Source organism: Monodon monoceros, unplaced genomic scaffold (assembly GCF_005190385.1).
Source record: "Monodon monoceros isolate NGI ecotype Baffin Bay Population unplaced genomic scaffold, NGI_Narwhal_1 Super_Scaffold_16, whole genome shotgun sequence".
Taxonomy (NCBI): Eukaryota; Metazoa; Chordata; class Mammalia; order Artiodactyla; family Monodontidae; genus Monodon; species Monodon monoceros.
Window position 1 is genome coordinate 69297617 of NW_021703772.1, and position 27058 is coordinate 69324674.

A 27058-nucleotide genomic window follows, 5' to 3' on the forward strand; every position below is an offset into this window, starting at 1 on the left:
TTACATCTATATTTTTTCTAAATTTAGTTACATTAATTATTGGGAAGTAGGAATACTACTACGGCAATCCAAAAGGCAAATATTATTATGAGCTGAGAAAGAGAGATAGAGAGAGAGAGAGAGAGAGGGAGAGAGAGGGAGAGGGGGGAAGAGATGCTGTTACAGATGCTGATATTGGTGTTTGTTAAAGGATAATATAGGTTTGTATTTTATATGAAACCCACCAAGAGCCATCTAGGTTAGTTATATGACCTCCAATTGCATAATAGTTCTAGGAGGGTGACTGTTCATATCTCAGGAGTGAGAATGTAAGTATTTTGATGGAGAGAAACCTCTTTACTGCGCAGCTAATACATGTTGGATTTATTTTCATGACATCTTTTTATGACTACAAGCCTAAAGCTTTTTTAGCAGAGTTTTAACAAAAGCAGTGGTTTTAATTTGATCATTAGACCTTACCTTCTCTATTTTGGCATATGAATGAGAACTAGAAGCTAAGAATGAGTTGGTCAGGTCATATTATTGAGAAAACCAAGCACTGGGGTATTGTCCTCACCCTCAGAGAGTTTATAATCCCGTTCAAGAAAACAAGTTTTATGTCCTCAAAGAGAGACAGTAATCTATCTCTAGCAAAAGAGAAGGTATTAAAGGATGAGGGGAGAAGTCTGGTGAAAGAAGGAAGACTTAGAGAAAGCTTACCAGAGAGGAGGAATGTGAGACAGTTCATCTGCACCTTGAAGGTCCTGTGTTGGACCTGTAAACAGAAGTGGTAGCCAACACTTCCCGTTACACGGACACCATGAGCAAAAGTGCAGGTATAGGAAAGTTCAAAATGTGTTGTGTGTGTGTGTGTGTTTGTTGAGGGGATATTGATAATGGAGGAGGCTATCCCTATGTGGGAGTGGGGGGATATGGGTATTCTCTCTACCTTCCACTCAATTTTGCTGCAAAACTAAAATTCTAGGAAAGAAAATCTATAAAAAATTCATCTGGCTATAATAAACACATCAAAATCCAGCTGTAATAAACATAGCAAAGTTTTATAAAAAGTGTGGGTAGGGAAACAGTTGGATTAGAGGGGAACATTTATGGAGGAGGGTGGCTGGAGATAAGGCTTCTAGGATCAATGAGAATTAGTGGGTTTCTCTTACTATGATTTTTACAAAGCCTTGTCCTAAGGCAAAACAACACTTAAATGTTTATCATTCGTTGTTTGGACAATTATGGAATATTAGCCCAAAGCATGTGTGATTATTTCAGATGGCGTTTGTGGGAAAGTCCTTAGTTAGAGGGATGTATCCATCAGGGTGCTGGAATGGGCTCCTTCCAGCTTGCAGGAGCCCAGTGTGCAAGTGTCTTCCCAGTTCCACTTGGTGACGTCATGCTGGTAGCTTGAAATCAGCCATGGTGGGAATATGAATACCAGCAATATTGGCAAACGCTTTAAAATTGTCGCTGTTTTCTCCCCAAGAGCTGCTATTGAATATTTACCAGGATACCTCTAAACAAATCTCTCCCCATACTTTCCTCAGGTCTACTTAACTTGAATAGCTCTTCCTTAAGGGTGCCTACCAGCCAAAGAGGTTTCCAGTTCATCGTCTTCTATCTTGCCACTTTGGATTGCCAAGACTTACTTCCCATGTGGTCATCAGGCTTATCACTCTTAACTGACTCTGCTCTTGGACTTTTTGCCTCTGCTGCTGACTAGCAATGAATGAATGGGTCACTCTAGTGGGTGTGGTTATCCCCACAACCCTGTACTTGAATCATCATCTTTCCCTTTGAGACCCAAGTCCAAAGGCTAAAGGGCATGGATGATACAATTTCAGCCAACATCAATATACACAATTCCAATTTAATTCTGGCTGAAACATTTCAGCAGTGTGAATTCTATAAACAGGAGCACAGGAGCTCCATGGATAGTGACGTGGGCCTGTGGTTCTAGGAGATTTTTTTTTTTCTCTTTGGGGAACTCATTTCCTAGAAGCTTGGATCCAGGAGAGAATATGCAAGGTGGGTGGAGGTGGCTTCTCTCCATTCTGTGGGAACACATGTTCCCCAGCACAGAGAGCAGAGTCTGACAGACCAAAATGTTAGCGTGTGTGTGTGTGTGTGTGCGCGCGCACACACACAAATCCATATACAGATGCTGAAAATAAAAGTCCTCTATCTCCTCTCAAAAAAGATTATTTCAAAAGGAAAGGAATTAGGTGTTATTAGTATGACAGTAAGCACACTTAAGAAGCTCATGAATCTGTGTATGTGCCCATACGTGCACATGTGTTTGAAGCTTTAGGGGTGGTCTTTGCTGTTCCAGACTTTGGAGATTATGCAACTGGAGGGAAGGTGGGGATAATTGAAGAAGTGAAGCTGATGTGCGTCATGAGGTCAGAACTAGAATAAATATACCATTATCTGGCAAGTGAAAGTAGACTATTTGCAGACCCTGTAAGCACTACCTCTCAGGAGAATGGATCTGTTGGTGCCCTTCCTCTTTCTCAGTAGCACAGAGGCTTGGCCCCCTTCCTAATGTAATGCAAAACGATTTTCCAGCAAAGAGACTGAGAGCCTGAGGCGAGGGGTAAGAGGAGAAATATTTTGTGGAGTTAGACATGCATCTTAGGCTGAAAATAGGAGGGACACTACCAGGTAGGGGTAGAAGAACCAATCTGTGTCTTCTTATCTAGTGAAACTCACTCAGTTCTTGGGCTGAATAAACAGTATACTTATCAACTAATTGTTATAATAGCATTTCTCCAGCAGAGGGCATACTTTACATTGGAATAGATCTAAAAAGGCTTTCAAGGAAGAGGTTTTTTTCAATTGAAATTTTTTAATTTCAATTTTCTTTGGCTTCTAAATGGTTTAAAAATATTTTAAAGTATTTAAAGTTCCAGAAGATGTTAAATATAAAATTTCTCAGATTCAAGTTAATATTTCTTCCATATTAGTAAGCTATTCAAGATGTGATTATAAAATGAGGCAGTTTTTTTCCATGGCTTATGGACTGGTCTTAGACACTATTATTGTAAGCAAAGCTGTTCTGTACTGTGTTGTTTACAAAATTATTCTAGAAATCCTATCTTTTAACTGGATGAGAATTGTTTTTCTTCATTCCAATAGATTTTGATAGGAATAACTGCTTTTCTTTAACAGGAATCACCAGTGTTTTCTAATCTGTTTCATAGCTAGCTTTGATATTTTTCCTAGAGGAAATGACACCTATCTAAAAGTTAACTAAACTTATTATATAATCTAACTCTAATATTCAAAGCTCATTTAAACAGCAACTTCATGAGAATTTAAGATTTGTTTCTCTTAAAGATTTATTTCCTTGATCTAACAGAATCATTCTCAAGATAAAGGAGAAAGTAGAAACTGCTGTCTATATTTTTAAAAATTTTAAAGATTAAGTCACTTGTCAGCAGTGGCTGAGCTCAGATCTGGAGACTGATCTGTTTGACTCCACAGCACATGTTCTTTTCATGGGAACACCCAGTCTCCAATTGACTATTTATCTGATCTATTTTAAAATCATAGACACATGACTATTCATTAGGACATAAGTCCAGATTGATACTGTGAAAAATATTGATACAAAGAATGAAACATGATAATCCTATATAATCAACTGTAGGAATTCTTGGCTTATAAACTCAATAGGTTGGCTTAATTTTGTCATCACATAACACATTTTTTTTTTTTGCGGTACGCGGGCCTCTCACTGTTGCGGCCTCTCCCGCTGCGGAGCACAGGCTCCGGACATGCAGGCCCAGCCGCTCCGCGGCACGTGGGATCCTCCCGGATCGGGGCACGAACCCGCGCCCCCCGCATCGGCAGGTGGACCCTCAACCACTGTGCCACCAGGGAAGCCCCACATAACACATTTTTGATCTGGCTCTTTGGTGTGTGTGTGTGTGTGTGTGTGTGTGTGTGTGTGTGTGTGTGTGTAACATGATTTCTTTAGGTGAATGCAGGAAGAAAATCTCTGGGAAAGGTATTCTCAATGTTATGGGAGAGAATATATTTTCTTTAATTATTAGAGTTATTTCCTTTAGTACTTCTTCTTCTATGAAATCAAAAAAAATATCAAATGAATAAGAATTTGCTGCCAAGGAAACAAAATTATTTTTGTGTTGAGAAACTGGAGATTTATATGTCCTTAAAATGACAAAGAAATAGACCTCTATATGTTCACTTTCATTTTCATAATGATCTCTAGCCAAATTATTGCAATTAATTTTAATTAATTTTAATTTTTAAGAAGGATAGAAATGCTCTTCTTTTATTTGTGTGCAGAAAATGTTTAAAACTTAGTGCAGATGTTTAATCAACTATACTCTAATATAAAATAAAAATTATAAAGAAACAGTGTGGATGTTTAAAAGTAAAGTAAGTGAAAGTTTGTGGGTGAAAGCAGAGATGTTAGTTAGCAAAATAAAATAATCTCTAACTTTTTTCCTGGAAAGATAAGCTACTTCAAGATTGATAGAAAACTTGACATTACAATGAAAACTTAAAAAAAAAAAAACCTTTCATTTCACTTAACACTATGGATACAGTACTGTTTTCTTGTTTACAAAGCTTTACAATGATCACCAGCCATGCCATGCATTGGGCAAAAAGCACTGGAATTTCATTTCTTTTTATGGCCGAGTAGTATTCCATCGTATATATGTGCCACATCTTCTTTATCCATTCATCTGTTGATGGACACTTAGGTTGCTTCCGTGTCCTGGCTATTGTAAATAGTGCTGCAATGAACATTGTGGTACATGACTCTTTTTGAATTATGGTTTTCTCAGGGTATATGCCCAGTAGTGGGATTGCTGGGTCGTATGGTAGTTCTATTTTTAGTTTTTTAAGGAAACTCCATACTGTTTTCCATAGTGGTTGTATCAACTTACATTCCCACCAACAGTGCAGGAGGGTTCCCTTTTCACCACATCCTTTCCAGCATTTATTGTTTCCAGATTTTTTGATAATGGCCATTCTAACTGGCATGAGGTGATACCTCATTGTAGTTTTGATTTGCATTTCTCTAATGATTAGTGATGTTGAGCATCTTTTCATGTGCCTCTTGGCCTCTAGTCGCAGGGCAGGAATAAAGAGGTAGGCATAGAGAATGGACTTGATGACGTGGGGTGGGAGGGTGAAGCTGGGGCAAAATGAGAGTAGCGTCGACATATATACACTACCAAATATAAAATAGTTGGCTGGTGAGAAGCAGCAGCATAGCACAGGGAGATCGGCTCTGTGCTTTGCGATGACCTAGAGGGGTGGGATGGGGAGGATGGGAGGGAGGCTCAAGAGGAAGGGGATATGAGGACATGTGTGTGCATATGGCTGATTCGCTTTGTTGTGCAACAGAAACTAACACAGTATTGTGAAGCAATTATACTCCAATAAACATCTATTTAAAAAAACAAACCTCAGAAGTCACAGGAAGAGAAAAACTGGAGTTGCTCATCTTAACCATGAAAAGTTTTCATTTGTTACTTTGAAGATAAACTTTATTAAGTTGCTTAGGAAAAAAAAAAAACAGTGGAATGGTAGACTTGGATTCAGAAAATGAGACTCCCAGCTCTGCTCCATTCTAGCTGTGTGATCTGGATAAATCATTTAACCTCTCTGAGACTTGGTTTCTCACCTATGAAACTGAGGTAATAATAGGTATCTACCACTTAGGATGTTGAGAGCTTAAAATATCACTTGCATTACATCTGTGGAAGCACTGAGCTCAGTGTCCTCTGACACATTGCAGATTTGTCTGCTAAATCAGAATAATCCAGATAATAAACTTAATTAATAATACCCTATTTTGGTAGTAACTTTCTTTAATATTCATAAATTATTCATGCACATTGCATTAAGCAGGTCTCCCAAACCTTATGTATGTTGGAACAAAGCTTGGGGAAAATCCTGACTTTACATATACACGGAGGAGTTCTAAGATAGTGATTAGAAAATGAAATGAAAATCAAGTATAATTTCCATGTGGATTATACTTAGTGGAAAACTTAAAGATACAGTGTTCAGTTTTAGATAATATTTGTTAGTGTTTTTCAGTGTTTTTGGCATTGTCTTCAGTTCTCAATACCACATTTAAAACAAGTGAAAAGCATGTCAAAATTCACTTTTTTTGCCTTAAAAATCTTGGTCTCTCTTTCTAGATCTAGAATTATCCTTGCAGTGACATTTTCCCCATCTCATTTTACACCTTGCCTTTTCCTTACAACTCATATTCTCTTTTCATCAGTACATCTGCCCAAAACGCTCTCCTACTTGACAGTTCTATCCCACACTCGCCTCTGAGTTCCTAACAAGGCATACCTCTGGGAATTGCAAAGTGCCATATTTAAAATCTCTCAGTGAGATATACAGGCTTTCCCGTGTGATCATAAGGGATTCCTCAAATCTGAGTTTCAAAGCTAATCTACGACAACTGGTAAGCACAGTATTTTCACATGAGTATATTTGTGTTGTGCTAATATATTTAAACAGTATGTAAGTCCGTTGACAATTTTTTTTTTTACAAATTTCTTATAAGCTTCCTTTTAACTTTTAAGAAAGCTATCTTACATATTTAATTGGCATTGGCTGTAATTCCATTATATTTCCCAAGCTAAATGGGCTTATCCAAGTTGGAAGGGAGATGTCACAGACACACGTCACAGATGTTCAATGGAATAGTAGTCGGCAATAAAAAGGAACAAATTACTGATATAAACAGCAATGTGGATGCATCTTGAACGTCTTATGCTAAGTTAACAAAGCCAAACAGAAAGGCTACATATTGCCTGAATTCATTAATATGATATTCTGGAAAAGGTAAAACTCTAGGAACAGAAACCAAGTCAGTGATTGCCAGGGGACCGCAGGAGGGCAGTGACAACAAAGGGGCTTGAGGGGATTTTGAGGTGACGGAAAAATCTTGATGGTGATGGTGGTTACAAAACTATACATTTGTCAAGTCATCAAACTATCCACCTAAAAAGAGTGATTTTTTTTACAGTATGGAAATTATACCTCAACATACCTGACTTAAAAAATGAAATAACCAGTTAAAGAAAAAGAAGATACTTGTAGTTTTCAGGAGTTGTATGTTGTCCCTTTCCAGAGACATTTTATTGATAACATACTATCTGTCTGTTTTTCACCCGTTTCTATTTCCAGTTTAAATATGTGACACTCAGACTAGTTTTACAGAGCTTAAGCCTTCTTTAATATAATTTATTTAGTGCATTTTGAAGCTTTAGCATAAAATAATAATTATCTAACACATATATTATGAAATATTATTAATTGTAAAGATATTTTATATATATATTTATTTATTTATTTAAGCTGCACCGCATGGCTTGCAGGATCTTAGTTCCCCAACCAGGGATTGGACCCAGGCCCCAGCAGTGAAAGCACGGAGTCCTAACCGCTGGGCAGTCAGGGAATTCCCAAGAGATTTTTAAATGACATCTTGCCCTAGTAATCCATCAACTACTTGAATTTAATTTCATTTTCCAATCACCAGTAATTAAAGTGCAAAGAGCTTGTTGTACCTAATATTACTCCATGGCTGTCAAATCCTGTGAGATAAATTGTGCTAGCTCCATTTTATTTTTTATTTTATTCATTTATATTTATTTTATTGAAGTATAGTTGAGGCACAATATTTATATAGGTTACAGGAGTACACAATTTTTAAAGGTTATAATGTTTATAGCTATTGTAAACTATTGGCTATATTCCCTGTGTTGTACAATATATCCTATAGCTTATTTTGTAATAAGCTATTTTATAATAGCCTGTGCCTCTACTGGCCCCATTTTAAATAAGGGGAAGGAAGTTAGGCTCACAGCATTGCCAACAGAAAATTTCACAAGTCTTTCTAATTCCAAAACCAACATCTGTAACCATCCTTCATTTATTTTTACCAGTTTAGCAATAGTTCTGATCCTTGCGGGTGGGATTGCATAAATCCTTGGAAATAAACTGTAAGGAGGGAAGTTTTCCCTTGACGGAAGGAAGGTTTTCAAAAGGAATTGATACTGAGTACTGAAAAGAAAAAAATCAGGATTAATAAGTGAAAGACGTACCCTTGACCCTCATATTAATTGTAATTCTTTGATGGAAGCTTAGTTTACGTACAGTAAAGAAAAAAAATTATTTCCAACTTCACGTAAGCTCCTAGTGCCACTGCAATGCCAGGCTTTCATGATATTCTTCCTGAGTAAATTCTTTGTGAGATTTTATGTGTATCACTGAACTGCTATTTTCATAACCTATCAGTAGAACCATGTACTTCATTAATTTTTTTCTATAATTTATTAATTCTCTACCATTTTACATGAAAATGACTCAATGGTTTCTATATAGTACTTTTGTTTACATGACATTATCAGGCCTAGATCTTCTTTTTTTGGACAAAATGTACACATAGGGGGACGACAAGAGTCATAAACCCTTACAAATTTGCATGACCTCTCATATTGGATGAATGGTACTTTAAGTAGGTAGATATATGTATTTGATTCAGTCCCCGACAGCTGCTCATCCATAGTGGAGTTTTTAAACGTCGCTTGCCAGAAACTCTTACCTTTTATTCGTAGTCGTCTGGGTGTGCCTTCTCCACTTGCATTGAACTGTATGTACTGTGTGCTGTAGAGGTGTGCAGTTAAAATACGTTTATTCTCAGAAATATTTTTAAAATATTTTAAAATGTTTTCCTTTGCAGAATCAGACACAAGTTTGGCAGAAGGAAGTGTCAGCTGCTTAGATGAAAGTCTTGGACATAACAGCAACATGGGCAGTGATTCAGGCACCATGGGAAATGATTCAGGTACTGCCTAACTGTTGTGTAAACCTTAAAAAGTGTGAAATAAGACACCATATAGTGGAAAGCATGGGGGCTGTTCATACCCTCCCTAATGTATTTATGCAATTAAAGCAATTCTTTTCTACAGTTGAAGTAGTTTTGGAACTTTGCCATTCACTTTCTTTAAAAGTACAACTTACAAAAGTCTTAGAATCAAGCTCTCTAATTTTGATCCAGCACATAGCTTTTTGGTCTGGCATATGCCATGTTCCATAGAATCATGTAATCTATGTTATTTATGTGATCTGTTTCAATTAATCTGACTGCTTTCAAATTATGTACTCAATTTTGTACATTTATTTCCAATCCCTAATTTTTTTAAATTAAAATACATTATAAATAAAAAATACTATCAATAAGATGAGTATGACTGTAGTTAATGGCATATAATGAGTCCTTCTTAAAATAAGAGCTAGAATTTACACATATAGTTAAAAGAATTTCAATTTGTATGAACACCTCTTTAATTGAGTTTGCAAAATATTTTCATCATTAAATGAGAAATTTACTAGGTATTTCCCAAATTGTTCCTCATATCAGTTGAATATCCTGCCAGCAATAAATAAGAGTGCCTCTTCCCAATCCCCACACTTCAGCAAGACTTCCTGTTATCAGACTCCCCAACTTTTGTCCGTCTGATCGATTTCAAATCTCTTCTTTCTGTTCTTTGAATGTGCACTTCCATTATTATTACTGAGGTAAAATGTTAACATCTTTTAAGAATGGATGATGGGTCCTTGGATGTCTGTTACACAACTTTCTAATATTTGGCTATATGTTTGAAATATTTTATAATTAAACTTAACAAATTAGCACAAACAAAAAACAATGTTTTGCAATGTGGCCAGCTAAGAGGCAGCAGCAAAATGGCAAATTAAGACCAAATTACTTCATTCTTCATTCCTTCTGTGATTGAGTTGTAGAAAACACGGAGAAAATATTGTGCACTTTAGATTATCCTGCATTGTCAGAAGGATTCTAGAAATTTACATCTACAATAGGCCTAAAGGGGCAAAGCAGTTTACATAAAGATGGCCATCTGCCCTAAAAGCTTTCCCAATTGGAATGTATCACCTCTTTTATTTAAATGCCCTTTTCTCTTAGTAACACCACTGAATCTCTTAGAACAAGTTGGTTTGAGGAAACACAATTCACCAAATGTCAGTCATAACTTTAATGTTAATTAAAAAGGGTTAATTAATTTTCTGTTCAATTTAGTCAGTGCTTATTAAGTTCTTGCCATGTGCATATTTCTGTAGATTGTATTTGTTTTTTCTATGCTTGTTATACAACTGTTAAATTTAACATTTTTATTAAATGCTATTGATGCTAGAACTCAAAATATACTTTAGCTAATATTTAACATCTTTATGGTTGCTTTAAGCTTCTGAACCTCATCCTAATTTTTGTTTGTCTAAGTAAGGGCTTTTCAACAATATTCATTCATTTAATAAATATTTAATGGATATTCTCTATGTGCCGGGAATTTTGTCAGTTTAGAGCTGTTAGCAAATGTAACTATTTACTGATTTTCAGTCTTCAATGTGGCATGAAAGACATGATAAATCTGAATGCAGCCTACTTTTAAAAAGCAAATACATTTTCAAAGGCAAATACATTTGAAGACAAACACATTTTTAAAGGGCACTCGTTGAAGCTCTGGATGGTCAGTGTTTAGGAACAAAGACTAGTGGGTATGAAATTGCATAGTGGGTAGCAAAATTCTGAAATTATAAAATTCTGAAATTCCTTTCCCTCAGGTGCATGATATAGGCTGAAGTGGAAATCAATTCAAAAGCAGGTTTATGTAAACTGTGAATTATTAAACACATATTGAATCACTGAAAGCCTTGCAGTGTTTGGGATTATGTTTTAACTTCTGAGGTTGACATCAAACGGACCCTATTCCACATGCCCTTTGTCCACCTTCAGAGGTTACATGATGGGCCATAAGGATCATGGACGAGACATTAAGTTCCTTCTTAGAAATATTATTATGCCCTAGTAAAGCATAATTAGTGGCACTTTTAAAGTTTAAATATTCTAATTATACTATGGGAGGCTTTTTTGTTTTTCTGTTTCTCATTCTCAGAGAGATATACTGCTTCTCTCAAAGTGGCAATATTTTTGGCAGTGCACATTGGCCTGATATATAAAAAGTGTTTCCTTACTATTTCGAGGTAATATCTGTTAATATTTCTCCAGCTGGAATGGTGTATTTTTCTGGGGTTACATACTATAGGTAAAGGAATACTTTGTCGATTTCAAACACATGCAGTGACAGACCTTTTCTCTCCAAGAATAACTCAGCTGTCAAAATCAATGTGAGAATGAAATTTGCCACATGGTGTAGTTCCAATAGAATGTTATTATTTAAGCCCTATTTGATTTCATTTTTTGACCATTTGTATGGTATAGTATAACTTTAAGGTCTTTGATTAATATTTGTTGTAGAGGATGGGCACAATGTTATTCAAAGACTGTGCATATTTTAAATACCATTTTCGTTGTTGCATTTAATTGATTTTGCTTTTCAAAGAGAGCCAAAAACAACAAACAAACAAAACCCAAACATTTTTTTTTTATAAAGGAAATTGGCTCCTGGCTTCTTGATACCAGCCCAATTCTCTCCTTCTGGTGGCAGAGAAGAGAAAATTCTCTTTTCGTTGCTTATGTGGATACATTCTTCCATCCCTATGTCAGAGGATGTGATAAGGCAAGAATCGGGCTGAATATTTAGCACTCACCCAGCTCTTTTTCTTTGGATGCTATCCTCACAATGAATCCAGCTCTAATTTTTCCATATTCACTCTGTGCCTCTCTTTTAAACTTGGGGGCACCCATCAAGTTTCCTGGACTTGACTCAAAAAAATATGGAAGATATTGAGCTGTCCACTAGCCAGATATTTTCAATGGCAGTAGTGGAGTGCCCTAGCCTCTGAAGTCCTTGAAAACAAGGACTGTGTTCTTGGGAGTGCCTGGCATTTAGTAGGCACCCAGTAAATGTTACTTCGGAATGAATTAGTGGTACATGACTAGATAAGTAACAGTAAACATCATGCATTTGGTTCAAGAATTAAATTTTGAGCACAATAGCTCTTAACTCTTCTTAAGCGTATTAGTACAACAAATATCTAATATACATGAGGGATATTGATGTCTTACTCACTTGACATCATTTTAGATTCCTGGAAAAGAGACTTAGAAAATTGGTCTCAGTTTCTCTTTTTAATTTTTGTTACCCAAGGATATAGTAGTAAGCATGAAAAAGAAAAGGGGAAAATGATTATTAAAAAAGTACATGCAACTATTTTGAGGGAAGCTGAATTTTATTATTTTCTTAAATCTATGAAAAAATGTACCTAGAGTGAAATTAAACAGAGAGAATTTGCTAATATCTTTTAATAAATTTCCTGCCTCAAATGGCAATTTAGCAAAAGTAAATTCCTGGATCTTGGTGTTAAAACACAATTTAAAATACATCTTCCTTTGCAAACATTCTGGCTCTTTGGTAAAAGTTAGGTGGCAAATGCTCAAAATATAGGTGGAATATTAGAATTTTGATAATCTATAAAAGCCATTTAGAGAAATAATGATATTCTTAAATCAACTTGAATCTTACATAAATATAATAAAGATGAATTATAATTGCTATAGAGTTCAAAACAAGCATGGAAAGAAAACTTGTCAATGTATGTTTTTAAAAGCTGGTGATCTTGAATGAGTTTTTCCTGACAGTCATAGTAAATGAATCAGCAGATGAGCCAATGATAACGTAAATGTATTGCATGTGTTTACTCATCTATACAGAAGACAAATTTCCTGCCAGGTTAGTAGATGACCCTTACTAAGTGGTGTTTGGTGTGAATTTTCCTACCTGTTCAGATAGTGCTATAACAGCAAGTTAAAACCCAGTTAAATAGAATCATCCAGTTCCTGAAACGGAACAATCAGCAACTTTTTTGAAGTTAATGGGATTATGTTAGTTTAGTTTTATTGCAATCATTGATAAGAGAAAGAACGTTTACTTCACGTGTAATGAAATACTGATAAGTGCTGTCATTTCATTTTTTCTGTAATTACGTAAAGCATAAGATGGGCTTTTAAATTGATGTAATATTTATTTTACTGCATTCCACATGGTAAGTTATACATTTTTAGATCTTTTCCCCTGACTGATTAGATAAATATGGTCACTTCTAAACAAAATATATTTAAACCAAGATATATTATAATGATTTGATTCTAATGTTTATAAAATTAATGTATGTTAGTACTTATTTTATCAGTATTTTAAATTTAGAAATCTATGTTAATTGGAAATATTTTTAATATTTTGTGCTTTGAGTTTCAGGAAAATATGAATACGTGGAGACATACTTATAAAGAAGTGATAAAAATCACATTCAAAACCAAATGGCAAAATTAGTTACAATTCAGTTAAAACCAACAAAATCGTTTTTCATCTTTCAGTGAAAATATAAAAATTAAAGGCTAGCACGGGAGGTTTTCCTTTTCCCTAAATATTGCTTCTGTTTAATCTGTTTGTCTTAAATGGCAAAAATGGGATTTGGGGGAAACCATTTTTAGATATTTGAGATAGATGATAGATAGATAGATAGATAGAAGTGCTCTTTGGTATTTGGTTTGTCAGGTAAAGTTTTTCAAATGAAGGAAAGTAGCATCAGCTCTAATACTTCTCTGCAATAAAAAGTGAAGGGAAATACAGAACAAGGAGGACTAATGAGTCCTACTTTCCCAGTTCCTCTTGATCTGTTGGTGGAAAGGCTAAGAGAAAAAAGTGGGACAGAATGGTTTCACAGAGAAATGGCAAGTCTGATGCGTTAAGAACCATAAACTGCCAAGTCTGCACCACAGTCATTTCCACTTGGCTTTGCCCACTCTGTGAAAAGACTCTTCTGTGTTGCCCCCTCCTAGGCCTCCATCCTGTTAATTCATTCCCTCTGTACCCCTATCTCCCCAGGCCACTTCCATAGCGCTTGGGTTGTATCCTGCAGATGCAGAGAGCTGACACGCATTTGGTACAGAAAATAGAAATTTGGTTTGGACCACACGTGAAAGGGAATTTAAGCCACAATATTTGTGTTCAGTTTCAGGCCTCCTAGCCTTAGTTATTTTGTTGCCTATTTCCTTATTTTTCTTCCTTTTCATCTCCTTCAGATGAAGAGAATGCGGTACCAAGAGCATCCCCTGAGCCAGAAATGCATCTCAGGCCTTACCAACTGGAAGTGGCCCAGCCAGCCTTGGAGGGGAAGAATATCATTATATGCCTCCCTACAGGGAGTGGGAAAACCAGAGTGGCCGTTTACATTGCCAAGGATCACTTGGACAAGAAGAAAAAAGCATCTGAACTTGGAAAAGTTATAGTCCTTGTCAATAAGGTATTCAAACAGCACATAAATAGAACATGGTTTATTTTCATTTTATTTTTCTGAAGCATTTGTATAGTGACATTTGTAACAATGGATCACACATTTAGTTTAATTAGGAAAAATGTCAAAGTAAGTATTTTAAATCTTTGCTTTTCCAGCTATATGTAATATCTCAGTTATTAGCCGTTAAAGTCAATTTTTTTTCTCTTAAGCCAGAACATTAAGTTAAATGGCTGTAACTGAGGTATAAAGAGTATTTTACCCAGATTTTCTTTAAGGTGAACTGGTACTAATTTATCACTGCATATGAACATAAATGACCTCAAAATATCCCTGGAATCTAGGCTTAAACATTGTGTTCTAGAGTCTCTTTAACCACTGACCCTTAGTCAAAAGTGGCAAGTGCTCTTTATTCAGAATATACGCAATTTGGTTTGAAGATGAAGAGAAAATTAAGTGAATATTTGGCTGATTTATATCAAATTAAATCGATAAATAATTTTCAGGTATTTTGTATATGTAAATATATACATATATCGTTCAATGCAACTGAGATTTTCTTTAGTATTTATATCTTAGGATTTTTGAAGCCTATCTTCATAAACAGGTATAGATCTCCTTCATTTTAAACAAAATCTAGTTACCTGAGCTTTATTCAGATACATCAGAGTTTATTAATTTATAAATTTGCAAATTGGGGATATTAATCTTTGCCATTTTATGGAGTAAAATTGAGTACACTTTTCCATGACCAGAAACAGTCTTTTTTCCCATTACTTATGGTAACTAGATTCTCATTTACTCCTTTACAGAAATTATAGTAATAGACTATATATGTAACTCTCCTCTATTTTTTGGATTTCTATTATGCTGAAAGTTTTAGTTGCAACCTGCTTTTCAGTACTAAAGAAACATACTCAGAATCCACTATCTTAATGATTTATGTCATGTAGCTCCACATGTACTTTGTATGTACATGCTAAGTCTAAAGATTGCTCCTTTATTCTTACATGCCCACTATTAGAACAGTTTTTGTGTATGTGTGTGTGTGTGGTAACGGTGATACGTTAGAATTTTTTTCCATAGCTTTTCATGTATTTCCTTTATTAAGGATATTATCTTTTGGAATAAAAGAAATCCAGGTGTTAATACAATTTCTACCTACCAGTAATTTGATCTCGGGCAAATCACTAACTTCTCTTACTTTAGTTTCCTCATCTGTAAAGTGAATAAAAGAATACTACCCTATACAGGGTTGGAAGTTTAAATTAGATAATCTATCTAAAGCCTAAGAGTGACTCAGTAAATATTAGTTCTTTCTTCCATCCCTTCCTCCATTATAACTAATAAAGTGGAATTCCTTAACCAGTGAGCAGGGTCTTAAGTGCCAGGTCCAGAGAAGAGAACAAAGTTAATTGGATTTGAAACCACTTAAGCTGATGCTCTTGATACCATTTGAACATTCTGCCATTTCCTCAAACTCATTGCCTTCATCTACTCTCCCAAAGAGCTCTCCTTCCCTACTTGCCTGTCTCTCTGTTCATTATATTATCTCCTCCGAAGCACATAGCCTCAAAACCTATGAATTATTTTTGATTCATCACCTTCCTTTTCTTCCCTTATCGGGTCACCGCATCATCGACTATTAGAGTTGAAAGACTCCTTCGAGATCCAGTTTTTATCCATTGCTGAGTGGTTCTCTCACTTCTGCTGAGTAACTTCTCATATCAAGGAGGTCCTCCTTCTAACAAGACAGCTCAATCCATTCTTTGAACAACTGTCGCTGCTGGAAAGCCCTACCTGCATTCATCAAAATCTGTTTCTCTGGAATACACACTGATTTGTTAGTGTTCGTTCCTCTGTGATTATACAGAGTAAGCTGAGCCTTAATTCTTCTGCCTTATGACAACCCTTCACATAGAGAAGGAAGGCTTGCATCATGTGACCCTAAAGTGATTTTTCTCTTAGTTTCCTGGGATAAATACTTCCAGTTGCTTTATACGTTCTTCATATAACATGGTTTCCAGACTTTTCATCATCCTGAGAGCTCATACTTTTCCAAACATTATCTAAAACCCTGTTAAAACACAGTGTCTAGGGCTGGACAAAATACTATAGATGTAGTCTCAGTGCAGAGTATAGGAGAGATAAGATGTGACATTTGGTATGTGACTGGGTTTGTCTTTGTCACCAGTTCTGGCACCACAGACTCGTCTGGAGTTTTCTATAACCTAAGAATCCTCAGCTCCTTTTCATTTGAAAATCTGTGAAACTAGGCCTCTCTTGTTATTTTTGTGCAGTTAATTTTGAGCCTAAATGCAAATACTTACATTTATTTTTTTCATATTATTCATCTTGATTGATCTTTTCAGGTCTCATGTTTTTGTATGCATCTCACGCACCTTCCTTTTTGTATAACTCCTTATCCTCTCAGTGCTGTATTCTGGTTGCGAATCTTTCGTCCCATTGGATCGAGGTGATACTTACAAATGCACATTTGCAGCCATGTTTAAATGTTAAATTATCCTCATTAGTTACTCATATTCATTGCATTGTTGTGTAGACATTTAAGGACATGGGTCTAATTCCTGATCTGTTTCCCTGTTGTTTTTCCCTAAGAATTATTAGAAATCCCTCCACTAGATCTTCCGTCTATGTCATAATCGTTTACTTTATTATCCCATTTCTTTGAATTTTAAAGTAATTTCAGCTTTAATTCTTTTTGATTGAGTCAGGTAATCTCAGACCCAATAAGTCAATATAACCTGCGTTCTGTATTTGGCCCAATGGCAAGGTATTATAACCCTTGATCTAGGAAGGAGAAATCCTGTTCCTAACACCATTTACTTTTATCACCCTCCATCCTTTCCAAAGCTATCACCTTTACAGGCAGGGAAAGACGAAAACACCACCTGGGTTCCCAGACTTTCTATTTCCTATCTAGGGCTTCAACATCATGAGAGAGAAGGCCCAGGTTCCTTCAGATGCTATAATGCAGCCCCATATGATTCAGCAGAAGTGGGTAGCAGTTGGGTTTGATTAGCCTTGGCAGGCACTCTGTCACACCTCAGGAAAAGGCTCCAAGAGGCCCACATGCCTCCCAGTTAGCCATGTCAGGCTTGCATGTGGCTCTCTCTGTGTCCTTCAGTAGGAAGTCAACACCACCCAAAGTGAGTCACAGGATTTCCAACACCTGCTACCACCTGTGACACTGTCTTTTTGTTCTGTAGACCAGAAGATGCGGCTTCTTTGGAAGATCTCGGCCCACCCTTTATGGGCAGAACCTCAGGTTTTTATGCCACTCCATAGTATAGAGATTCTTAAATCATTCAACAACATGAGAGTATTTAAAGACAAATCAAATGCAGATCCTGCCCTCAAGGAATCTACAGTCTAGGAAATGAGAAATATGTATTAATATAATAATAAATATTGTATTACACTTTATATTATCTCATTAAAACCACACAGCTATTCTTTGAAGTAACCATAATTATCTCCATTTTACCAATCAGGAAACAGAGGCTTTGAGGCTTTAATTGGCCTGTCAGGGGTCATCCAGCCAATTAGCAGCAGAGCTGAGACTTGAATGCTTTTCTTCTGAAGTGAACTGGTCCTCCCTTCTGTCATTCTCCACTGCTAGAATAAAAGGATGGTGAAATACCAGGGAAGTTTTCTTAGTACTGGCAATATATCAGCCTCTATTTCATTTAATTTTCATAACAATTCCACCACAGGTTAATATTTTCCTGACTTTATTAATGTGGAAATCGAGATGATTAAGAGCCTTGTCCAAGGTCACACAATAAGCAAGTAGCTGGAGCAGTTGTTTTCAGAGCTCACTTTCTCTCCTCTGGAGCATGCTATCTCCACTAAATTTAATTTTCCTTCTCTTTCCCAGAATCTTTTTTGCTGACTTCCTTCTTAGATTATTTCCTCTTTCTTGTATAAGTAGAAGGAAAAGAATAGTTCTAGAAAAGTGAATTGGAAATGACTTTGTGGAAGAAAGATAAGAGCTGTGGTTCTCAAATTTTAAAAAGACCTAAATGTCATATTGGAAGCTTCATAAAATGGCAAACTTCTGCTTCCCTGGTGGCTCAGTGGTTAAGAATCCACCTGTCAATGCAGGGGACACGGGTTCTAGTCCTGGTCCGGGAAAAGCCCACATGCCGCGGAGCAACTAAGCCATGCTCCACAACTACTGAGCCTGTGCTCTAGAGCCCGCAAGCCACAACTACTGAAGCCTGCGTGCCTAGAGACCGTGCTCTGCAACAAGAGAAGCCACCGCAATGAGAAGCCTGCGCACCGCAACGAAGAGCAGCACCTGCTCGCGGCAACTAGAGAAAGCCCACGCGCAGCAACAAAGACCTAATGCAGCCAAAAATAAATAAATAAATAAATAAATAAATTAAAAAAAGAAAAAAAAGAAGCACAAGCTTCAAGACTCAGTCCCCAGAGATGGTCGGTCCCTAGATTAAGTAGTTCTTGGGTGGGGCTCAGGAATCTGTATTTTCCAAATCTCTGAATTGATTTTGTGGCAAGTAGACAAGAGACTTCACTTTGGGGTTGGAGGTGGGTGGGTAGGCGGGAACCACTAACTGAAAATTTCTCTTTCTACGCTGTGTTATGCTCTCTCACTTACCAAACTTGGTTATTGATTCACTTTGTTTCCTTGGAATTCATGGATTCCATTTAACCCCTTCTCCCCTCCACATTCACTCTTAGAAGCCCTCAACATTTCTACTAAATAATAATACAAACAAAGTGTGTTCTTCCTACATGGCTCTCTCCAGCCAGGAGGATCAGCCAGCCCTTATTTTTCACATAAGTGGAGTTCATCTCAGGTAAAAAAAAAAAAAAAAAAAAAAGAATAATGCATACCTTGCAGAAAGATAACCACTGATCACATTATCAGGTAATTAAATTATGAGGAGTATAATGCACATTCTTTGATGTTTGGCCTTGAAACTCTTCCTGCCAACTCTATTTGCCACACTGTACATTCCTGGGCTTCCATTGTACAAATTCTCCTAGGATATGACCTTCAAGATGGCCTGGTTATTCCTTTCCCCAGTATAGGAGCTATTCTGAATGACTAGTGATGTGTAGCCTTGAGGTGTCAACTCAGCCACCTTCAGCAGGCACTACAACATACAGAGAGTCAGCTCTTTCTTTCTCTACGTGCAACAAAACCTTTATTAACACTTTGAACAGGTTCAGCTATTACCGAAGCTGGTAATTTCTAAGTGTAAATTGGGGTAGAACAAAGAGTAATGCCATCATTTGGGCATTGTGAATGAAAGACTGAAGAATTGACAGCCACCCCTCCGACAGAGGAGCAGGTGCAAGGGCAATGTTTTCTGGAAGTTGTAGTCAGATAGAGTGGGGCTGTCTTCCATCTGCTTGCCTGTAGAGATGAGCTCTGCTGGCCAGTGGGGATGCCTTCTTCATTCTGGATTTTAGCTTTCACTTATATCCTCCACGAAATCACTGGGTTCCTCCTCCAGGGTGATGGTCCTGCAGGTCAGGGTCTTCACGGAGATTTGCACTTTGACCTGTTAGCGAATGTGAAAATACTGTGAGTCAACCATCAGGTGGAGTCACCTCAGTGCCAACGCACTCACTGGACAGCCTCTCTGAAAGAGTTTTCACTGATTTGGTGTTTTTGTTTTTGTTTTGTTTTTTAATTGGAGTATAATTGATTTACAGTGTTTCAGGTGTACAACACAGTGCTTCCGTTTTTTTTATATATATATATATTATATATACTCTTTTTCAGATTCTTTTCCACTATAGGTTATTACAAGATATTGAACATAGTTCCCTGTTCTATACAGTAGGTCCTTATTATTTATCTATTTTATATATAGTAGTGTGTATCTGTTAATCCCCAATTCCCAATTTATGCCTCCCCCACATTTCCCCTTTGGTAATCATAAGTTTGTTTTTGTTTTCTTTTTTTTTTTTTTTCTTTTTGACTGTACCAGGCAGCTTGTGGGATCTCAGTTCCCCGACCAGGGATTGAACCTGGGCCATGGCAGTGAAAGGCCGGAATCCTAACCACTAGGTCACTAGGGAACTCCCATAAGTTTGTTTTCTATGTCTGTGAGTCTATTTCTATTTTGTAAATAAGTTCATTTGTATCATTTTTAGAGATTCCTCATATAAGTGATATCATATCATTATTTGTCTTTCTCTGTCTGACTTACTTCACTTAGTAGGATAATCTCCAGGTCCATCCATGTTGCTGCAAGTGGCATTATTTAATTCTCTTTTATGGCTGAGTAATATTCCATTGTGTATATATACCAAATCTTTTTTATCCATTCATCTGCTGATGGACACTTAGGCTGCTTCCATGTCTTGGCTATTGTAAATAGTGCTTCAATAAACATTGGGGTGCATGTATCTTTCCAAATTAGGGTTTTCATCTTTTCCAGATATACACCCAGGAGTGGGATTGCTGAATCATATGGTTACTGAATTTTTATTTTTTAAGGAACCTGCTATTTTGTTCTTTCTCAGCCACCAAAACTAGTCCAGCAGTCCATCCTTTCACCGCCATCCTTTCTCTTAGGCAATGTCTTGCCTCTTCACCTTTGGTTTTCTGCTTCCTCCAATTCCTTAGGCAGGTTGCCTCTGGCCTGATTCCCAAAAAATAACTCTACAGAACAATTCATAAGGGTCCTATGAACTGTTATACAAAATTTAAAGTACTCTGCTTGGTGTTCATAGCCCTTTATAGCTTGACCCTGTTTTACAATCTCAAAATTTATTTCTTATTCAGCCTTAGTTTCAGTTTATCTCTTCACTGACCCATGGTTTACAAGATTAAAATTCCTCCTAAACCCCTCCTTTGAGGGGTCAGTTGCTTCTTCCATTTTGCTGTCACTTTCTATGTGTTTCCATGGGAGAATGATCACATTGTGTTGTGATAATTTGTTTTGTTTTGTTGATTCTTGGTCCATGTGCTCAGCTAGAATGAATTCCTGACAGTTGTGAACCATAATTTAAACATCTTTGTGTCCCAGACACAATGTCTACACCTAATAGACATTCAATAAATACTTATTGACACGTGAATGAATGGAATGATGGATAGGTTGTTACACCTAATTAACTGATAATGCAAACACCTCTGTTAATGCTCGACACATAGTAGGCCTTTGATCAATACTCCTTTTGTTTGACAATGCTCTTTCTCTCTTTTTAACTTTGGCATTTTTAAAGGTACCATTAGTTGAACAGCTCTTCCGCAAAGAGTTCGAACCATTTTTGAAGAAATGGTATCATGTTACTAGATTAAGTGGTGATACCCAATTGAAAATAACATTTCCAGAAGTTGTCAAGTCTCATGATGTTATTATCAGTACAGCTCAAATCCTTGAAAACTCCCTTTTAAACTTAGAAGAAGGCGAAGATGATGGTGTACAGTTGTCAGGTTGGTTGAAATGTTTATTTTTGTAAAAAGAATTAGTAATACTAAAGGTAGTAACAGAGGCTGTATTAGTTACATAATTTTTTAAGTGTTGATTAATTTTGATTTATTATTTTTTGTCAATTTTTAATTGATGTATACTTGATTTACAATGTATTAATTTCTGCTGTACAGCAAAATGATTCATTTCTACATATAATACATTCATTTTTATATTCTTTTCCATTATCATTTATCGTAGGTTATTGAATATAGTTCTCTGTGCTGTACAGTAGGATCTTGTTGTTTATCCATTCTAGGTATAAAAGCTTACATCTGCTAACCCTAACCTCCCACTCGATAATTTTGATTTAGATTGTCTTCCATTGCTTAAGTTTTCATTCAAACCCTTCTTCCTTAGGGAAGCAAACAAAAAGTTGGGTAAGTTTTTAATTAGATCACTTTATTCTGCATAAGAATATCATTATTAAATCAAACACTTACTGGACTTTTCATTCACTCTGTATTTTTAATTACCGACAAGTTCTTTTTACATATTAGTGGATCCTGTAAGATGTGCCTTCTTCTCCGTAGAATAAATACAATCCTTTCTATTTTGTGGGGGATGGGAAGAAAAGGTTGGAGAGAGGTAAGGAAAGAAGTATATATAATCATAATAATTAAATGCAATGATAAAACAAGGTAAAATTATTCCTTTTTAAATCATGTTTTTCATTTGATAGAATGAAAATAAAATTCACCAACTTAAAATTAAATATTTTTTAAAGAACAAAAATGTAATCCTGAGAGTTTTGAGGAATAAGCCAGGGTTTGAAGTCCATCCCGTAACACTTTTTAGATCTATAAATTTTCCAAAACTCATCTATTAGTTTAGTGTCTAATTTTCCAAATTTTCCAAATTTTCCAAAACTCATCTATAAGTTTAGTGTCTAACAGGGATAGTGTCTAACAGGGATAGTTTCATGATTAATATACACAAACATCTGTATATACAGGTGGCTAGGATAGTTACATTTCCCCTTAAAAGGTGAAAGGTGCTTGGCTGCTCAGTTTCCTAGCTTAAAGGTACTTTTACACTGTACCTTGCCAAGATGGACAAATGAACTATTTGAATTTTCTTTTAAGACTTTTCTCTCATCATTATTGATGAATGCCATCACACCAACAAAGAAGAAGTCTATAATAACATCATGAGGCGTTATTTGAACCAGAAGTTGAAAAACAACAGACTTGAGAAAGAAGACAAACCAGTGATTCCCTTACCTCAGATACTGGGACTGACAGCATCACCAGGTGTTGGAGGGGCCAGAAAGCAAGCCAAAGCTGAAGAACACATTTTAAAAGTAAGTAAATCATTAACTTTATGCATAACCAAGAAAACCAAAGTTAAAGGAAATGCCAGTGCTTCTTGGGTAAGATTAAGTCCAAGTGCCATGGCGTGCATGAAAGATGGTATTCCATGATCATCACTTAAGTGAAATCTATACACTTCAAAGTAAATACACTCAATCTTCTACAAAACAGTAAGTGCCTTAATAAACAACTATGACACAGAACAATATCACAAAAATTGTGAAAGCAAACGTAATTAGTGAAAAATTGGGACAAATGAAATACCTTCTTTTAAATATCTACCCCTATTGTTAAACTTAATGATCTACTTGATATAGAAATATGCATAAACTATGAAAGTTTCTAATTTTTATACACATTCCATGAGTTTCTAAATTGTATATTTTCTTCTGTGCCTTTTTTTGTTCTGTGTGATACTCGGATTCTGGGCAATTCAAATTACATAGGAAAATGGAGATATGAGAACCTTTAATTAAAGGTGTATTTCTTGTCAACGGCCCCCAAATGGTAACAACACATAAAGTACTATTGTTGATCTCAAGCATTGAATGAATTCAGAGTAACTCACAAAGTATGTTGGCACCAAGGCGTTGCATTTGTATGTTAAGTCCCTTTAAGTTGAAGTCAGTAAAAATTATAGAGTAGACAAGAGCACAATTATTGGTTCCAACATATAATTTATTACTAGCAGTAAGGACTAACTCCAATCCACATCCAGGCACATGGGCTCTGGCTGCTCCTGTCTTTGCACTGCCCGCTTTTATATGTAGAAGAAAGTGGTAATATGATCCATGGATGTCAAGATGACCCTTAAAATGCCTCAGGTGATATGGTTAGCTCATAACCATTCTCTTCCCATCTCTGCAATTTTCTGTACTCTCTCCATGTCATTTTTTCCAGCTGGAAAATGGAATGTAAGGAATGAAAATAAATACTTTTTTTTTCTGGAAATTTTTACCAACTTGATTTAGAAGTTCTTTTTTTAATCTATCAGAATAAATGTTTTTGGTTAGTCAGATCCACAGTAAAGCAATACTAAAATGCTATGTTTAGCAAATCATGCTACTTACTTCTTACATGAGAGAGAATTCTACATTGAATCAATTGAAAGGGAAAAGTATTTGAATATTGAAAAATGTCTCTTTTTCAGATATGTGCCAATCTTGATGCATTTACCATTAAAACCGTGAAAGAAAATACTTATCAACTTAAAGACCAAATAAAGGAGCCATGTAAAAAGTTCGTAATCGCAGATGACACCAAAGAAGTATGTGCTTAAATTTTTATATTCATTTGATGGATGATATGGTTCACAACTGAACAATGCAAAGGTTATTTATACTGACCATCTGAAGAATGTTATTTTAAATTTTTAGCAAAAAAGTTACAGTGTTATTCCTTTTTTATTGATATTGGGCAACAAAGCACTGCTGTGAAGTCTCTCTTCAATTCTTCGTTCAGTTTTCTAGTTTGTATGAAGAGTAGCTCAGTAGTTGGTTGACTGCATATGAGCCACGATGGGGTAGGGGTGGCGGAGAGCATGAGGAGGGTTGTAAGGCTAAACTAGAGGGTTCACCATAGTTTCTTTTATTCTTTTAACTTTCTTGATGAATTCCAGAATTGATTTCCTGACATTGAAGAGAGACAACAGATTACAGTTGGCAATGATAATGGGAATCCTACCTACCTGACACATTTACTTTCTTATGAAAATACTTACAGTAAAGCAGTGAAATATTTAATTTAATGGTATTTTTGTGATGAACACCTTCACTGATTATAAAAACCAACTGAGAGTCAGTTTGAACATTATAACCAGTACATTATGTCAGTACTTTCTTTTGTAAAATATAAAAAGCATCATAAATTTTAGCTGTGTGTACTTGATAATAAGTGTAATCTTTGCAAATCTACCTCATAAGGATGTTGAATTATGAAATATGCATAACAGATAACATTGTGTTTGAAATGTAGGAACTGAACTAACGTTAGCAACCAATTGCCATAGGTCATTCTTTTTTGGAAATTCTGAAAAACAGCACTATCTATTCCAGCTGAAGTAGCACATTTGAATGTACTTTATTTTTCTTCACTTTTTGTTACTTATTCAGTTTTATGTGATAAGTTTAAATGCATGTTTCTAATCGTAATCATTAAAAAAAATCCACAACATCTGTGGCCATCCATTTACAATGCTTGGTGTCAGTTTATTTATCTCTTGTAAAAATAAAATACAGTGTGCGTGTGTGAAAAAAAAAAGTGATGTAAAAAAAAACTAATATAGCGTCATATGTCAATTATATCTCAATAAAAGAGCAAAGTAATAGTTATTAATCTGTTCTCCTATATAATTTATCTCTTGCATATAATTTTTTCATTTTGAGAATGTTATAAATGTTTGATTCTTGTACGTAGGACATACCTGAGTTTTAAATCTCACAGCATTTTACCTTTTAATTGGTATGTTTATCTCATTTATATGTATGTGATAATGAATATATTTGACCTTCAGTCTAAAAAAAAATCCACAACATCCTCCGAGTATATTTTATTTTATTTATTTATTTTTTAATTAATTAATTAATTTATTTATTTTGGCTGTGCCAGCTCCCAGTGGTGGCACGCAGACTTCTTGGTTGCGGCATGCGGACTTCCTAGTTGCAGCATGCGGACTCTTAGTTGCGACATGCATGAGGGATGCATGTGGGATCTAGTTCCCCGACCAGGGATCAGACCCGGGGCCCCTGCATTGGGAGTGCAGAGTCTTACCTACTGGACCACCAGGGAAGTCCCCTCAGGGTATATTTTAAAAGAATTTGCCATCTTACCTTTTAACTTAATTAACTTTGGTTATACTTTTTATTGAAGCATAACACACGTACAGAAAAGTTCAAACTCGTAAGTGTACAGATTGCTGTATTTTCATAAACTGAACACACCTGTATAACCAAAATCCAGATCAAGGGACTTCCCTGGTGGTCCAGTAGTTAAGACTCTGCCCTTCCAATGCAGGGGGGCTCCGGTTCGATTCCTGGAGAACTAAGATCCCACATGCTGCGCAGTGCGGCCAAAAAAAGAAAAATCCAGATCAAGAGACAGAACACTGCCACAACCCTCAAAACTTCGCATTCTCCCCTCCAGTCACCCACCCCCCGTGGGATAACTACTATCCTGACTTCTAACACCAAAGATGGCTTTTGACTGCTTTTGAACTTCATATAAATGAAATCCTATAGTATGTACTCTTCTGTGTCTGGCTTTTTTCAAAACTCTACCTTTTAACTTTTTATTTTGGTAGAAATAATACTGAAACCAGTTCTTCAAAAAAGAATGCTTTCTAAATTAAATTACAAGCTTTCTAAATAATTGGGGCATTACTTTAATATATATTTTTAAAATTACTATTAGCATTCAAAGTGTATATCATTCATTAATTTTATTTTTGTAAACTTTTAAATTGGAAATTCCAGCAGGGATACCTGGTATTGGTGTGGTGTGGCTCGAGGCTGGAAGTAGAAGAGAAGCTGATAAAAAAAATCAGTGTACAAAGAGGTGATCAGAGTGACTTGTTACTTTGTCTAGACAAAGATTCTGAATCAAATTTGTTATAACATGGAGATTATTTTAACAAAGGTAATGTTATTCATTCAGCAATATAAACATGTAAGAATAAGCGTATAATTTGTTTTTAGGATCCATTTAAAGATAAACTTCTAGAAATAATGACAAAGATTCAAAGTTTTTGCCAAATTAGTCCAATGTCAGATTTTGGAACTCAACCCTATGAACAATGGCTCATTCAAACGGAAAAACAAGGTAATTTGGGTTTTGACATAACACAATTTATCCCATGTTTATGCCATGATTCCAGATCACATATTCCCAAGCAAACTGAAAGTAAGTGTAATAGGCAATGGAATTTCTGTGTTCTGAGTAGGACAGGGATAAACACGTTCTAATTCCTTATCTAAGGAAAGAGGCACCAATTCATTTTCTCTTTAT

At 35.9% G+C, this 27058-nt stretch overlaps 1 protein-coding gene across 1 annotated transcript in view; it reads left to right on the plus strand.

Annotated features, from left to right (window-relative positions):
* The window catches only part of IFIH1 (interferon induced with helicase C domain 1), a 55976-nt gene that overhangs the window by 18480 nt on the left and 10438 nt on the right, over positions 1-27058 (plus strand). The window contains exons 4-9 of the mRNA XM_029225661.1: positions 8732-8836; positions 14054-14274; positions 21496-21706; positions 22829-23046; positions 24207-24323; positions 26749-26872. Coding sequence (XP_029081494.1) covers positions 8732-8836; positions 14054-14274; positions 21496-21706; positions 22829-23046; positions 24207-24323; positions 26749-26872 — 996 coding nt within the window. The remainder of the gene's footprint in view (positions 1-8731; positions 8837-14053; positions 14275-21495; positions 21707-22828; positions 23047-24206; positions 24324-26748; positions 26873-27058) is intronic.